Below are 16,701 nucleotides of genomic sequence, written 5' to 3'. Positions count from 1 at the left end.
CTGGTGGCACTAATCTACTTCCATACTAATTTCCTTCCATAGAGCTGCACTAAAAGAAAGGATCTGGGTCAAGCAAGACACCGATCCTGCATAGTTGTGTGTTCTGGAATGTACAAACACTTGAACCTGGAAAACAATCAAATATAATGTAGGAGCTGTCAATTTTGACTGCCACTTCAGGGGTCAACATTTATAACAGAAATAATGTGTTTGGCACTGTATAGCAAGGAGAGTTTTTAATCATTTACCTCTCTGGCATAGCAAGAAAAGGTAAACAAATACCACTCTGGTCTGTGCCACTGTACTCGAGAAAGTCATAATCCAATTTAATACCCTAATTTTTCAAAAAGTTTGTTAAAAAACCATTTTGGGGTGTAGTCACCTGGGATAGGCTTCTGCTCCTTGCAGCTCTGAACAGGATACGCTGTATAGAAAATAGATGGATTGATGAAAAACAAACCTTCCACTGCTTAATATTTGAAACCACGTTTTAATGTAGGTTTTGTATACATAAATAAAGATGTGGTGGTTGTTAAACATCACATCATACGGTGGATGTCATTCATCATTAAGTCAACAGTCATGTGAAAGAAAATTATCATACAACTATGTGAGGTTTCTATGTAGTAGGTAGGACGCATTCACATTGGATTAATTACAATTATAAATATACAAAAATAGACAATCCAGTTGTCCACATTTGCAAGCAAGATGTGGGGGCAGGGGGTTGCCTAATTTAGGCTCGTCATTTTGATGAATAAAATAATTCCATTTCAAGACAACATTTTACTGAAACCAGGTTTCCGTTGAGTGAGAAACAAAATGTATACAATGGTGCTGCAAAATACAAGTTTAATCCATTCTGAGATCGCGCTTGGAACCAAAACGCTCATATTGCAGATTATATTTCCCCATGAAATGATTAGAAATGCTGTTAATCAATTCTGTCCCAAAAAAAAAAACAACCCAAAATTAACAATGTAATAGCAATCTATAACACTGGACTTTACAAAAAGAGTCATAAAGACAACGCAAAGAATTTAGAAGTTTGTGCATCATGAGTCAGTGCTTGAATTCAATTAACTGTGCTCCACATTCTCGTGTGCCCACTGTGGCCACTGGGCGGCACAATATCCATGCATTTTCTAAGCCGCCTATCCTTACAAGGGTCATGGAAGGGGGCAAATTTAATACAGTCAAAATGACACTAACGAAGTCGCCACTTCTCTCAGTGACTCACCAAGGTCGCAATAATAATAGCCCATTTCCACAGAAGATAAAGAACGCATGCGAGTATCATCCAAATTTGTTCCTTCATTGCTTGTCTTCAAATATCTGTTTCAAGGTCGTCTGTCAATATTTTTGATTATGGGTTTGCAGATTTTTTTTGTCTTCCTCATCTTTCTTTTTCTTACGTCCCCCTTCTTTTTCTCACTCTTATTTCAAGGGACCACTGTATTAACATTTGGATCACCCAAGTGGTGGAGGAAGTCAAACTGTCTGCATGTCTTGTTCTTGAGCAGTGTCTTGATACTGGAGTATGACAGCATTGTCCGCTACCTGTGCCAACCCCCCAGTAAGGACGCAGTACAACATGCTCTCTTCCTGACTGCCCTCATCACAGTTGACGGCGGGGGCTTCAGTCCTCTGCCCCTCCAGCCTCAGCTCTACCTGAATCTCTGAAGGAGCGGCCAGCGGAGACTCTTCGCCCCCTTCGGTGTGTCCACTTTGCTTCTCTCGCATCAGCTGCTCGGTCAGCTCCACGCTCTCGTAACGGATCAGCTGCAGCCGCAAGAAGCCGTCTTCGTGCTCCTTGTACCTGGTAGCATTGAGTAGGAAGGTCAACAGGACATTCCACACATCATTTCTGTATGCACTTTGATATCAGCATCGTTGGGAGTTGAGACATACCTGAAACGTGGGTGTCCAGATGGCCATTTGAATTGGTGCTTTTTGTGTAGGTGGATCGTAAGGTTATTGCCCCTGGTGAAGCACTGATCGCACACGTGGCACTTGTAACGAGCTATAAAATTCCCCTGAGGAAGACAATTTGCGTATGAATATATGCTATATTACAGTTACAGTTCATTACTGCAGATACGGTCCAAACCTACTCGCTGTTAATTTTGTGAAAATAAATACAATCCAGCAGGTTAAATATCAGCACAAATCTCCAAAATAATAATGACACTACATCTGAAGCCAACCAGGTAAAACTATTGCCCTGTAAAGTGTAAAGAAAAAGGTTCAGCTGAAACCATCAACGAGCTGTCTTGACTCAATATCATCTAACTTTTTTTTTTTTTTTTTAATGCTACTGCAAACTTTTTACTAGCTGATTTGGAGAAAATAATCAACTGTTCAGTTTTTTTTGGCAAGTTTCCTAAAGCTCTTATAGTAGCTGCCATTAACCCTCTTCTGGAAAAAAAAAAAAAAAAAAAAAAAAAAAATAGAACGCTTGGAAGTTCTCACATTAGCATCTCAAATCTCCCTTTCATAGAAAACACTGTCGTGAAAGTTATTTGGAATCCACTCAGCAAGCACACGTACTGAAATGGAATTCTTTTTTTTTTTTTACAAATTCCAATCAGATTTACAAACTCATCACAGTATAGAATCTGCTCTTATGAAAGTGTTAAATGATATTTGGTTGAATACTGACTCAGGAAATTTTTGGATGGATCTCAGTGCGGCTTTTGATATGGTGGATCACAATATACAGCTGAACAGGTTGGAAACTTGGGTAGGACTAAATCAGGGGTCTCGAGCTGGTGTCTCGTTGGGTCGATATAGACGTTAGTGCGGCCCTTTAGTTTTATATGAATGGCACTTTTACGGTGTTTTGTCTGCGGAGCTGACGAGCCTACCAATCACAGCAGGTTATATGGCTCTCGGGGGCGCGATATCGACCGGGCTTGATGTAAGCAGAAAAACAATTTTTCAATGAGCGTTGCCATGGAGAATTTTATTAGTTTTGCACACAACATGTTTACACCAGCATTCTTGTTTATCATATCTTGTGTTTAAAAAAAAAAAAAAAAAAAAGAAAAGTGGTTTCAGACGATTGCATTTTGTTAAAATTTTTCATTTAAATTGTGCTTGCGTGCATGCGTGCTGAGGCTCCCGCCCAGCCTCAGCCAGAAAAAAAAAAAAAAAAAAGTTTCAGACCCCTGGACTAAATGGAACAGTGCTTGAATGGTTCAATTCTTATCCGGAGGAAAAGAGTTATTTTGTAACCATTGAAAGTGCTCAATCTTAAAACACGGTAATGATCTATGGCAGGGGGGCTCCATGCATCAACCGCAGTAGATCGCGAGGCAGTTATTGGTCGATCGCGGGATGGCGTGCCACGAAAGGAAAAAAAAAAAAAAAAAAAAAAAAAAGATATCAGCCAAAGTTCTCGCTAAACTGCGCACGTGTTCCAGTACTTACACAGCCCATCAATGTGGTTTATAATAATAATAATAATGAATTAGTTGGCAACACAGTCTGGGCAACGTAGAGCAAAGACGAGCTAGACACGCTGCTGATGTTTACTCTCGATATTAATGGCAAAAGTTAATCAAGAAATGCTGTTGTCTTAAGTTGCAATGACTGTGGGAGTATGTGCATAATCAAAGAAAAAAATGGTGAAACTGGACGAGATTCTTTCTTTTTCAAGTGAAAAAGGACTGGTCTGAAGCCAAAGTAAAAAAGTACAGGATGAGATGGTGTGTAATTTTAAAATTCCACCTTGGCACAGGCTGATCGAGGATGAAAGCACAGACAATACAGTGCACAAAAAGCTAATTCTGTATTTTAAATATAATAGGCAACATAACATTAACCTTAAAAATGTTAGGGACCAATCATCATTATCCCCCACCCCCTCACCCCCACTCGCCGTCGGTAGCTCGCGAGAGGCTGGCTGCTTGAAAAGTAGATCTTGGGGTAAAAATGTCTGGGCTGGACCCCTGGACTAGACACGCCCTAACTCACGAAATTGTTGCGGAACCCCGCCACTGTTGAGGGTTAAGGCCAAACTCAACTGAACTCTCGCACGGTATATGGCAGGCTTTAGGTGTATTTGAAGTGTCTCCGGGCATTCAAAACACTTCAAACACATTTAAACTTGATAAAACACACTTTGGACATATTGTTAAACATACTCACACACATACACAAATTGCAAGCACAAAACGTACAGACAATATTGAGCGTATTGTAATGGCTGCCAGATAAGTGCTTTTAAGTGGCAGGGCCTGGTGGGATGGTGTGTGACATCCGCGATTCTCAGGATGAGTGGGCACCAGCTGCTGCTGACAACAGCTACTGTTTAGGTAAGACTCAATCTTTAGAGGGGGGAGAATGACATTGATGCAATTTCAGCTGTTTATCAAATAAGAAAATCTTTTGTAAAATTGTACTATGTTATTGTTAATGGAATAATTCTTTTTTTACTAAAAAAAAATATGAAAAATGGGTAATTTGTTATGAGGGATTAAAAGGTTTTGGTATATGAATAATCAGAGTTATGAAACCCCATTAAAATAAAAAAAATTGCTATGCACCAAGATTTCTGCAATATGCATAAAAATTCTTTCCACAGAAGAAAAAATTGCAGTTGGCGAATTGCAATACAGCGGGGAACACTGTAATGCCTCTCTCACCTCATGCTCCTTTTTCTGGTGAAACTTCAAGGTGACAGGGGTCCGAGAGGAGAAATTACAGCCAGGAACGTGACAGCGGTAACCAGGTCCGCTGCTGTGACTGTCCAGATGTTTACGCAGATCCACCAGATTCTTACACCTGCAAAAAGAATATCAAGTGCCGAATTAGGGCTTTTCAATGAAGAGAAAGCTGTAGATACACTTTCCTCAAATTTTAAAAACAAATGACAGTATATCCTTGTGGGAAGTGGTACCTGTATTCACAATATTCACAGCTATATGGCTTCTCGTTACTGTGCCGGAATTTAATATGGTTGCGCAGCGCTGACGGCGATGGACAAGTCATGTCACACAACGGACACTTGTAGTAACTCACTAAATAAAGCAGAGAAACAATAAGGTCATTTTGGTCAAATTCTTGTGAGGATAAGCGGAACGGAGGATGAATGAATGAATCATATGGTTCATGGCATGGAAAAATTTACATTTTTAATCATTGTTCCAATCAATCAATATAACTGGCTCGTAGTGTTCATCTGTTACACACATATTGGCAACAGTGACCAGTTAAATTCAAATTAAAAAAACGCAATCATTCTTGGAAAAACAAAAACATGTATGCTTTTAGATACGCTCTTTGCATGGCTTGTGGCGGCTGCCCAGCAAGTGGCTCGCTTTCTTCAAACCTAGATATGCACTACTGTATATTATTTCACAGAGCCATTCTCCATGTAATAGGTCCCAACAAAGAAAATTTCTTGTTCCTAAATGCTTTGGAATTACTCCCCTCCCACCCCCGAAATGCAAAAATGTATCTGTATTACTGATTCAAAAATGTAATAAAAAGACTAATAGTCAACATGCAACAATTCCTCGGGTATAATGCATACGCACCCCCAAAAGTTGACGCCAAAATTCTGGATAACTGTTCTATGTATAATGAATCTTTACAAACAATGAATTTGCTAATAACCATATGATCAAACGATGAATTATTTTAATTTTGTTAGATTTTGTTAAAAATAAATAACTTTATTTACTTGCTCTTACATTTAAATTCACGGCCCTTCTTTTATTTAGTAAAATACAGAGTTGTGCTCATGTTGGATTACACAGGCAAAATTCGGAAGATGGGTACAATTCTTTAGAGAAAACATGAAGGACCAGGTGAAATACATTTTATTGGCATTTCAATTAAACGGTCAAGTGATCATCTATCTCATAACCTCTAGATCACTTTGGCACTTTGGAATGAATGTGTACCGTTTTTAAATCACTTCTTGATGTGACATACATTTACAAAAGCAAAGTATTTTTCCATTTTTCCTCTATACTTATGTATAATGAGCACCATTGACATTTGACATGTTTGTGGATAAAAATGTGCATTATACATGAGAAATTACACTAATTGGTATTTTTATGGTTTCCATGGTATCAACATACACTCCAGCATCACCTCACTTTTGCCTCATTTCCAAAAGTAGAGTATTATTAAGGTGGAATGGATGCAGTACCCTTCTAACCCTGACATGAATATGAAGTTTAACACCAGGGACCAGGTCCTCATGTCTCACGCCCCCTTGGGTGTGACGCATTTGGTGGTGTCGCACTAGAATTGGAACCCCTTCAATTATCATCATGGGGTGAACCCCAAAGGCCGTGTGAACCTTTACTTTGGACACAGCAATGTCCCTCTATGGTGAGTTCTTACAAAAAGGGAAACCAAATAAATCCCAGCTCTATTGTTATGACTCTGATGTGGAGCCACTTGGGAAGGCAGTGTGAAAGCATGATTATGATTAGAATTTTCTTATATTCAAGAAAACTACAACAAGGATTATTTTTTTTTACGACGTGGCTATGGAACGTGGTTACTAAAAAATTTTGAATGAGCAGTCAATTATTCTTCCTTCTAACCCCTGAAGGTCATCACAAGTGCCCAAAAAATGACTCTGAGGCATGGAAGTATTTAAACTACTAGCTAGCTACTGACCGTGGTTCCTCATGTGGTCTCTGAGCAGTCTCTCTGTAGCAAAGCATTTGGAACAGTGGGAACACTGGAATCGTTGACCTAAACCAAATATAAATCCACGGAAACAATGCTAATGGTCAGTAGATGCAACTGAAAAATTAAATATCTTGCTTATGCATGTCCTTGTCTGGTGTCTACATTTTCACCTTCCATGGCACTCTGTCGAATGATGTGGTCAAAGAACTTTGTGTTATTGGCATACATCCCTCCACAAACTGGACAGGCCACTACCTTCTCCTGGGTGTGGCTGCGTAGATGCTCCCGTAATTTATAACGCCCTTTAGCAGTAGCTTCGCAACCTATACAATGAGTAGCAGGAACTTACAATACTATTGTATTACTCTACATAGAAATAAACAGGCATTTCTCACGAATTATAGATAAGAGTTAATAACTTACCCTTCCAACCACAACGTACTGGGAATTCACAGCCACCTGCAGGAATGTCTATCGAGAAGCTGTGAAGTTCCACATGTCTGTAGAACCACTCTGGATTCTCATAAGGTGGTTGCTTTAACAAACATGCAGAAAACGACGCATACATTTTAAAACCTGACATATTCTGTGAGATCTATCACAGATTAGGGTTTGGATATCACAAATATTTGATCAATATTTCAGGCTTACCTCACACTCATCCCACAAACAGATAAAACTGTCAGGGATTTCAGGGACAATGTTGTGGTTCTGGTGGCCAAAAGTGCACGTGCCAATTTCTGCCTGCCCATCAAGCGCCTGTTGACCCAACTGTTTCAGCTTGGTATGGTAGCAGTGAAAGAAGAGATGTCGCCGGAACTCTTCGGGACCTTCCACAGAGCAAAACCCGCAGTCTCTCCAAAGACAGTTTCTCTCCCCTGGTCAGAAAAATAGTACAATACAGTACTGAAAACAACAGCAGCCTGGGAGAAGAGGTCTCTACTGATGTCTACAAATTTATAAAAGAATATCAATAAATCTGATTTTAAATTGAAGTCAGATGTAAAGTCTGAGTCAAATTTTTCATTAATTGCATAGACAGACATTCACAGGTACCTTCTATATTTTTCTACTCATGTGTGTGTATTTCAAGGAGTTGTTCATCGAGCAGTTTTCAAATGTAATGGAAGCGTTTCAAATGACATTGCACCGATGAGAGATAATGTAAAACTTAAAGAGGTATGGAAAATGGTGGAATGGATGTTTAGTAAATTATTTCTAGCACCATCAAAATGTGTACTGGTTTCTTAACAAAATTTGATGATGCCTCATTTACTGTCTGGATTGAATTTGGACTCTTTAAACAGGATTACTTATTGTTTGGTCAAACAGTAAGTACTTAATGAATTTGTATTATATTGATTATATTAATTGATCTACTTTGCTCTAATACATTCTTAATTTTTGTATTTTTCATTTTATATTATTCTTTTAATCCCATAAAGTGACCTTGAGTGACATGAACGTTGTCCAAAATAAAATGTACAGTTAAAGCCACTGTTACATACACTGTGCAATATATATATATATAATATCTCAAATATTGGGGAAGGTGCACAAAAGAATCTGCTGATAAAAATCAAACTCCTTGAAGGAAAATCGTACAAGAACTGTACTCCCATTTGTTGCAGAATTTAATACAAACGGTAAGCACTGTTCTCGGGCTTTCTAGAAGCATTAGTGTTGACTTTTCAAGGGTTAGGCTCGTATAATGTACTCTGCCATGGTTTTAATCAATGCAATACTGTATGTAGGCTTCCGTTTGCGTAGTCCTTCATTTTCAAGCAGCACACTAGCCAGTGAATAAGTACAGATAAAGACCATACGGGTTTCAACTCACCGAGTGGTTCTTCTTCATCCTCCGCCATGTTCAGAGCATCCAAGTGAACCTCCACATGCTTGCAGAATTTTTCCATTTGACTGAACGACTCCTGACACGAACCCCACTCACATTCTAATTCTAGCGGTTTTTTCTGTAGCCGTTTATTGGGAGGCATCTCCTAAAACGACTGTTTGATGAAAAATAACAGAAAGAAAACCTAATCTCAGACAGGCTACACTAACACCTGCCGTAACAACAAGGCGCGACGTTCGTAAAATTTTACATTGCCTCTACAAAACTCAGAGACTCGACGAAGAAATGACAACTGAATAAGAAAAAAATGTTCGAAATTATTAGAGAAATACAAGCTCTCCTGTCGAGTCCATCTGCTTGATACCAACATCCATGACAAGTTGCCGTTCACTAGCTGTGCAACGCTCTTAATGGTTCGGCGGAAACAAGAGTATTTATTAGCTCCCTGTGGTAAATGTTCCGCAGGAATGAACTGGCTCAGAGGCGTGCTAAGCATCAAGTCGTAAACGTTTTGAGTTAAATACAAACGACATTATATTCACAAAACTTGGGAAAAAAACGGAACAGAAAATACTGATGTCTGAGCCTTTATTTTACAGTTTGAGCGATCCATATTTACAACCACCAGTATTCCATTTCAAGTTACATTCCAGAACATAGTAGTCCAGTGCCTTCTGACAAAATATTTAGTGCTTGGTGAAGAAGAAAAAAAACAATAAGAGATCAGAGAATACCTTTACCCTTTTCAGTAACTTATAATGTTATGTTAATGTTTAATGACATTATTTCCTAGTTGCATATTCTTCTGCTCACTATGCAAGTTAAATATAGCTACCCACCAGAGACCATGATTTGTAAGTAACTTTTGTATTTTGTGCTTAGCGAGTTGTTTTGTTTTGATAATCATGTGTTCAGTCTGCTCTTCAGTTTGGTGCTGGGACGTGGATTTCCCCAATGTACAGGTAAAAGAAACAATCAAATTAAAGCCCCTTCTATTTACATTACATCCCCATATGGTGACTGAAAGTAACAGGTACAACTGAAGTGTACTTGCTGCTTTCTATATAATTTCACATTGAATTTTTTTCTATGAATATCATGTAGGTTGGTTCAAAGAGTAAAACACAGCATTCCTTACAAACAGAGTATAAAAATAGACATTTTTTGGTGGAAAGAACAATTACACCAGTAAGATGGTGTTAAACATTTCACATGGGAATTGAAATTAGAGTTACAAACTGTAGAATGATTTATATCATGACACTTGAGCATGATGTGAACATATTCTTGCCAAAAGTAATCACACAGACACTGGGTCTTTGTTGTTCTGTAAGACTGAGAAACAAATGTAACTGAGGTAATAGAATATTTGAAAAGGCACACAAACAAAGAGCCTTTAAAATTGTTTCAGAAATAGAGTTTCCCTGCCATCCTCCTCCTTGTGTTCTTGTGAGTTGTCTAAACGTCATAGAAGAGGCGCACCAAATGGTAACGGATTGCAAAAGCCAATGTGCTTCCCATCACCTGGAGGAAAAAAAAAAAAGAAACATTCATGTTCTCCATAAAGGTAGAAGAGTGTTCAGGCTGTTTTGGGTCTACCTGTATCAGGAGCATGATGGCAGTGAGGTTTCTCTCGTGGGTTGGGCCAAGGAATTTCAAAACCAGATTTATTATGGTCATGTTATTACACTCAATAAATTCATCCTCATCTTTTTGGCCTCTGCGCACCTCAAGAAGTTTTAGGAACTCTGCAACCTGTCGAGGAGAAAAGGCATTTTTTTATTTGATAAAATCAAAAATGGAAAAAAAAAGCAACAAGAAGGCTTGCATTTCATGGTTTGTATTGGCACTTACAAATTATCTTGACTTTACAAAATAAGCAAAACCTCAACCACTTAAGGTACAACCGCAAATGTCAATCACCTCTATTACAAAAGATTCTGCCTTTACTGGAGTAAAAATGCTCAATCAGAATCCACCCTATAATTTCCAGTTTGTGTTTGCGGCGTACACCAACACTGCCTCATCTCAACTAGTAAGTTTCAAATATTTTTCTCCATCATGATTTAAACTACAACCTTTAAGATAAAAAACAGCACAGTATGATGCAGTGCAGTATTACACCACTGTTAACTACAACTGATAAATAACATTAACTCTCTGGCAGTGTCACATGAGCTCTTGTATTGAACGTTACCTGCAGAATGAGATGTCCTAGTTTGGAAAGGTCCTTTTTCTTAAATTTTGAGTAACTCATCCCTAGTTTGCCCGTGTCTGGATTCAACCTTTCATGCGCATTATATAATGACAGAAAAGGGGAGAAAGGATCAAAGAAGATATCACATTGATTTATTTTTTTTCATTTCGATTAATTAGAGGAAATGTACCTGGGAAGTCTATGTCTAGGACATGGGATGATGTGGAAAAGCTGAGGCAATGAATAGATAAAGTTAATCACTTGAGGAATAAAAAACAATAGCATTGTTTTGCTGAAGTGTCCCAGGATGCCAACAACAGCAAACGTCATCCCTGCAAAGTAGCAGAAAGTGTCTCCTACAAATACGGACGAGGGGTACCTGTGACAAAAAAAAAAAAGACCTGAGGAATATAAAAACAATAGTGTGTTGTTTTTCATAAACTGCACAAGATGATAGTTGACGTACCAGTTGTGGTAAAAAAGTGCTAACGTGGTGAAGAAGAATGGCATCATGAAATAGAGAGAGAAAACATGGTCATCATGGTAGTCCCCTAAAATTTAAAAAAGATGACAATAAAAAAAAAAGTTTAAACTCCATTTCCCAGACAAAATAAACTTTGTGGGGCAGATAAACTGTGACACACCGCTGAGCTCCAACAAGTTGAAGATGATGATGGAGCCCGAGATAAACAGAGCTTGGCCTGACTCAATGCCGTTTATACCGGCCAGGATGTTGATGGCATTCGTGCAGAATACTGCCAGCATACCCATGTAGACGTAATAAAGAATACCTGTCAAAGAATGAGCAGTTCAATGGATCCTTTGTCAATCAACTGTGAGAAGCATGAGGGACAAGGGACAGTATTATATAGTCACCCAAAATATTTTTCATGGTCAAAGAGCAACAACAACAACAACAACACAACAACAACAACAACAACAAAAGGCTTGGATAGACTGTTTTTGACAAGGTGACTACATCCGGGGCACCTGGCCTTGTTGGATGGGTTCACTCTAATGCTTTTGGGGTTACACAAATGTTCGTACGACTGTTAAAAGTGACGCATGATGGCTAAAAAGACTTTGGAAAGTTATCGGTGCTCATTAGATGTTGTTCCAAGAAACCGTTCCGACAAGAAGTGTGCTTTGATCGACAATATCGACCCATATGCCTTGGAGAAACATGAATGGACCACACAACTGTGGGAGTCGGTAACCTATCCAGACATCGCCCACTATCTCCTCTTCTCGACAAGCTCTTATACCGTGGACCAACTAAAGAATTACAAAGGTCTGGAGGCTTCCAACCAATTCATCAATGGCTGGGTTCGTCATGTGGCGGTATCCATTGGAAGCAACCTGTGTCTCCACAGGTTAGTTTCCCGCACAAAGCAATCGAAATATGTACCGTGTGATTATAGTCAGCGTTGTGTTAAATTATGTTGATTATACCAACGAAAGAGCTGTAGATTGTTATTTTCGTTTTTGTTACCGAGAGGGGGAGAAAGAGAGGTTCGACCGGGCCGAGTCCCAAGTGGAGCCCGCACCTTTTTCACCACTTCCACTAGTACATTTTTAACTCAACTCACAAAACAGCTAACTCGTTTTTGCAAACTTATTATAATGAAACAGAAAATACAGCTTTTGGAGACATGCATTCCATTCACACACGAGTATTGTGCTAGGCTGCTAGATCGGCTCTGCTAATACGAGACAGCCACAGTTGTCGCCGTTTGGTTGCGAACTGCTCCGTTTTCTCGCACTGGTTCTTGATCATAGCTAGCAGTCGAAAGAAAGACGCTTTACAACGCCCGTTTGAGCAACCGATAACAAAGCAGCGTGCCCCCATTCATACGCCTTTCCAAAATGATTCGTGGTTAGTTATGTGTATTTACGTGAATTCACCAAACCAAGATGGCGACCGTGTTCTAAATTGGAAGGTGTGTGACGTCAATCGAAAACAGTCTATAGGTTGTTATTTAAGTCGTCAATGAAAAGGACGTGCGTGCATCTGGCTAGCCCATTTTTCCGTCATGTTAATGTTATCTTAATTTGAATGAATACACTAGGTGCGGAGAAGCAAAATCTCCCTCCTTCATCTTCTGACGTCATGATTCTGATAATGTGCGTATAAAAAAACGCCAACAATAGTCAACACTTTATGAAACAAAAACCTTAAAGTTGATGTCAGCCAAACTGAACTTCATTATCTTTGTAAATGCATATTTTCTAATACAGCAGTATTGGCTTTCATCATTTGGAGAAGATGTACCAAATGCTTTGGCTGGTGAACCCTCAGCCCAACTCACCTAGATCCAGATGCAGCCCCAACAGTGCTCTGAATGGTTTGGGCACCAAAATGACCGTGTTGCCAAAGTTGGTGAAATAGACCATGAGGAGTGGCAGCGAGGCCATGGTGGGAAGCAGGAGCTTGTGCCTCCAGCGCAGGTTCAGCACGTCATCAGCAAATCCAAGGAAGATCATGCAGCAGATGGCGAGCAGTGCACCGATCAACTGCACAAACTGAAAAAAAAACAAAAACACCCAACTAAGAAGGGGTCGGAGTTGGAAATGATCTAATTTAATCAATGTTGATATGCATACTACTTAGAAGTACAGATTCAACTGTTGAACAGAAGTAAAAGTCAAAAAGTAGAGACTCTTGAAATGTATTGGGCAGGAGGCAGGGTACACCCTCAACTGGTCGCCAGCCCATTGCAGAGCACGTTGAAACAATCAAGTATTCGCACTCATAATCACAATTAAGGGCAATTTAGAATTCCAACTTAATGCATGATTTTGGGATATGGGATAAAACCAGAGTGCCTGGAGAAAACCCACGCAGGGACGGGGAGGGCATGCGAACTCCAAAGAGGCGGGGCCGGAATTTGAACCCTGGTCCTCAGAACTGTGATGCAGATGCTCTAACCAGTCATTCACTGTTCCGCCTAATTTGACGCAACAGAAAAAAATAGTTTACTTTTCTGAAATACTTATTGCCAATGGGCAGAGGTGTGAAGAAATGGCATATTGTACTTTGTTACTATCCTTGGGTGTTTAGAACATTAGCCCGTTGAAGTCTGTCTCGCTGAAACGTTTGAGCATTAACAAAATATTTCCAATACATTTTTTCCCCCACTGCCTTCCCTCCTCCTAAAAGAAGGCAAACACAAAACAAAAAATAAACTTCCAGATAAAATTAGCCTTAATTTGCTTTTTTTTTTTACTTGGTTCAGTCATTTAATTTTTATTGAGCCACACACAACATGGCACAACTGTCAAGGAAGAACTGAATTTTCCAAGCCAGTGTAGCTATACTGTAAGAATTACGGATGTGCCAATCACATCTTTTAGCACTCAAAACCAGGTCACTTGAGTTTGAGTACCGGCTAATACCAAGTCTCTATCTGCTATGTCTGCAATGCATCAACAAGAAAAAAAGACAGCAAATCCAAATTGCTTCCACTATTTTTTTGTTTTGTTTTTTCAACCAGAGGTATCCCAAAACAATAACTTTATACATGCTTTAAATTTAGTGCAGCCAGTGGTTGAAAATAACAATGCAAATAGCATATATTTAAATATCCTTCCTGCTTTAAAAAATCTTTAAACTATAAATCAGAAGTTCAACTATGCAGAGCTGTTCTAAAAATGGTTTGGATAATGTAGTTTTCTTACTGTTGCTGAGGAACCATGTCAGTAGGCACCATGTGATGGTTGGACGCATCTGATATAGTGCCTCCTTTTTTTGTCTATCAACTGAAATGTAATCCTACTGAGCATGTGGTTTGCTGTGTGAACAAATAGATGTACAATTGGTCTTAAAAACATTTGCAGCTTGAATAAACAAGTATTTTCATATATTCCCAGCAATGCTGACGATGTGGTTTTCTTCCTCATGTTTTGTTTTGTTTTGTTTTTTTAAACCCTGAAATGTTACATTAGGTATGTAAAATGAAGGGATCACTCTTCTAATTGGGAATATCTTTGTACATCAGGATTTTGCTGTTGCTTTAATGCATTTAAAAAGTAAGAAACTAAACAAATGTGATTTTTTTTTTTCAACCCAATACCAGTCAGAGGAAAATGAACTAATAACAGTAAACTTCTTTTTTTTCTTTCAGCTAGGAGTCGCCACTGCGTGTCATCTTTTTCCATCTAAGCCTATCTTGTGCATCCTCCTCTCAAACACCCACTGTCCTCATGTCCTCCCTCACAACATTCATCAACCTTTTCTTGGGTCTTCCTCTCACTGTTTTGCCTGGCAGCTCCATCCTCAGCACCCTTCTACCAATATACTCACTCTCTCGTCTCTGAACGTGTCCAAACCATCGAAGTCTGCTCTCTTTTACCTTGTCCCCAAAACATCCAACTTTGGCTGTCCCTCTAATGAGCTCATTTCTCATCCTATCCAACCTGTTCACACCGAGCGAGAACCTCAGCATCTTCATTTCTGCTACCTCAGGTTCTGCTTCCTGTTGTTAATAGCAGTAAACAATTATCTTAAATAGCGTCACACTGGTTGATGCTCCTCTATTTTGCTGGGAAGTAACAGTAACAACAAAAGTACTTGGTTACTTCTCACCGCTGACTTAGTGTGGACCTACCTCATCATGTGGGAAGCCGTTGCACTGATCGCCCACAAGGCAACTGAGGAAAGGCACTGGGATGAAGCAAAAGAGGATGATGAGGAAGACTGTCCCACTGATGACACCTTGCGACTCCGGACTGGATGGAGAAACATTAAGTGGATCAATAGTATATTTTGATATATAATGTATTTTCGTCTGAACACCATCAAGAGCAAGAAAACGTTACTCACACTTGATATTTTGTTACTTTGTTGAGGTCCATCCCGTACAATCTGGCCGAGATGAAATGTTCTCTGAAAGCCGGAATCAGCTTCATCGTGGCCAAGCAGCCGAGCGCTGACATGAAGCAATTGGTGGCCAGCGGTAGGAATGGTGACGGCGACATTTTCTAGGCGGTTTTGGTGCTTCTTCCCGAGTCTTTAAGGGTCACTGGACTGCAAACTTAATGTGACGTCGCGCAATGAACTAACTACGGCTGACTTCACCCGAGTAAAGATACGTCATGCTTCCATTTCAGGACAGTACACTACAGCGTTTAGCAGGTACAAAAAAAGGAATAGGTCCATATATCAAAACAGTAAATCATACTCGCTCCCTTCGGGTGTTTTTATGCTAACACCTGAGCCCAGGTTTGATAAAAATCTACGACTAATTATTTACACTGACCGGTTCCTAATAGCAGACGGACAATATACTTCCGGATGTTTTTTTTTTTCAAAATAAAAAAACACCGTTTACCCACTCAAATTAGTCCAGATAGTACGCGCTGTACAAAATTGCACGAATTGTAAAGTAAGGCTTTAAAAGACAAAATATATCGCCATGTATCATACTGAACGGGGTTTCAAATGTTTTGTTAGAATTTCCAATAAAAATGGTGACACAACAAACCACAGTGATAAACATACTCCTAAATTGGGAATGGAATTAGTAAAAAGGACTAAAGTTATTTCTGTAAACGCAGAATAGTCCTATATTCAGTTGATTTCCCCGAAATCTTGATTTATAACAAACCAGTGGTCCAACATAAAACGTCCCTGAAAAAAATAGGTCATGGGAGGGCAAAGTATGGGCCATAATAATCAGTTGTTTTTGTGATTTAATAAAGCCCTTTTACATACACATTTTCATCTACAAATGACCTGGTAAATCTGTCCGTTTCAAAATGTATTTGTTCACATTTGAAAGTTTGCCCATACCGTAATCGTCTCATTGCAGGATGTGTCGAGCGCTTTTATTGCAAAAACTGGTTTCCTCTTCCCTTTCACCTTTCGCATTCCGTTCCTGCAGCGCCACCTGCAGGTTGACGTCATTCTTCCCGTGTTCTCATTGTAGCGGTCGTGGTTAGTCTCGTCTGTCACCCGGGGAGATCAGCGGAGATTTGAAACGGAGTGGAG

General features: G+C 39.4%; 2 protein-coding genes across 3 annotated transcripts; both read right to left on the bottom strand.

Moving 5' to 3' along the window:
- Positions 1-502: 502 nt before the first annotated feature.
- hinfp (histone H4 transcription factor) lies at positions 503-8,938 on the bottom strand. The gene is made up of 9 exons (XM_061804160.1): positions 8,501-8,938; positions 7,312-7,538; positions 7,084-7,195; positions 6,831-6,983; positions 6,646-6,723; positions 4,904-5,024; positions 4,650-4,788; positions 1,912-2,036; positions 503-1,819 (listed from the first exon to the last, which is right to left on the bottom strand). Exons 1-9 carry the CDS (start codon positions 8,655-8,657, stop codon positions 1,492-1,494), a joined length of 1,440 nt encoding a protein of 479 aa, XP_061660144.1. The 5' UTR covers positions 8,658-8,938; the 3' UTR covers positions 503-1,491.
- Positions 8,939-9,088: 150 nt separating this feature from the next.
- Positions 9,089-16,641, bottom strand: dpagt1 (dolichyl-phosphate (UDP-N-acetylglucosamine) N-acetylglucosaminephosphotransferase 1 (GlcNAc-1-P transferase)). 2 transcript variants are annotated; one of them, XM_061804484.1, is made up of 10 exons: positions 16,504-16,641; positions 15,535-15,745; positions 15,320-15,440; positions 13,022-13,235; positions 11,357-11,503; positions 11,179-11,263; positions 10,903-11,091; positions 10,713-10,800; positions 10,115-10,270; positions 9,089-10,039 (listed from the first exon to the last, which is right to left on the bottom strand). In XM_061804484.1, the coding sequence occupies exons 2-10, from the start codon at positions 15,687-15,689 to the stop codon at positions 9,974-9,976; spliced, it is 1,221 nt and encodes a 406-aa protein (XP_061660468.1). In that variant the 5' UTR covers positions 15,690-15,745; positions 16,504-16,641; the 3' UTR covers positions 9,089-9,973. The 2 variants fall into 2 exon arrangements, with proteins under 2 accessions (XP_061660468.1, XP_061660467.1); XM_061804483.1 differs by lacking the exon at positions 16,504-16,641 and having other exon boundaries at positions 15,535-16,497.
- Between the last annotated feature and the right edge of the window lie 60 nt (positions 16,642-16,701).

The sequence above is a fragment of the Syngnathoides biaculeatus genome, chromosome 18, assembly GCF_019802595.1.
Source record: "Syngnathoides biaculeatus isolate LvHL_M chromosome 18, ASM1980259v1, whole genome shotgun sequence".
Taxonomy (NCBI): domain Eukaryota; kingdom Metazoa; phylum Chordata; class Actinopteri; order Syngnathiformes; family Syngnathidae; genus Syngnathoides; species Syngnathoides biaculeatus.
This window is presented reverse-complemented; position numbering and strand designations above follow the sequence as displayed.

What these genes read in the sequence shown, in the direction of transcription:
- hinfp (XM_061804160.1), bottom strand. Translation starts at nt 8,657, where the DNA reads ATGCCTCCCAATAAACGGCTACAGAAAAAACCGCTAGAATTAGAATGT. An exon ending in AGTACGTTGTGGTTGGAAGG is followed by an intron (nt 6,984 to 7,083) that starts GTAAGTTATTAA and finishes CTCATTGTATAG; the next exon opens with GTTGCGAAGCTACTGCTAAA. An exon ending in ACCAGAAAAAGGAGCATGAG is followed by an intron (nt 2,037 to 4,649) that starts GTGAGAGAGGCA and finishes TGTCTTCCTCAG; the next exon opens with GGGAATTTTATAGCTCGTTA.
- dpagt1 (XM_061804484.1), bottom strand. Translation starts at nt 15,689, where the DNA reads ATGTCGCCGTCACCATTCCTACCGCTGGCCACCAATTGCTTCATGTCA. An exon ending in GGGGCTGCATCTGGATCTAG is followed by an intron (nt 11,504 to 13,021) that starts GTGAGTTGGGCT and finishes ATTCTTTGACAG; the next exon opens with GTATTCTTTATTACGTCTAC. An exon ending in CCATCATGCTCCTGATACAG is followed by an intron (nt 10,040 to 10,114) that starts GTAGACCCAAAA and finishes TTTTTCCTCCAG; the next exon opens with GTGATGGGAAGCACATTGGC.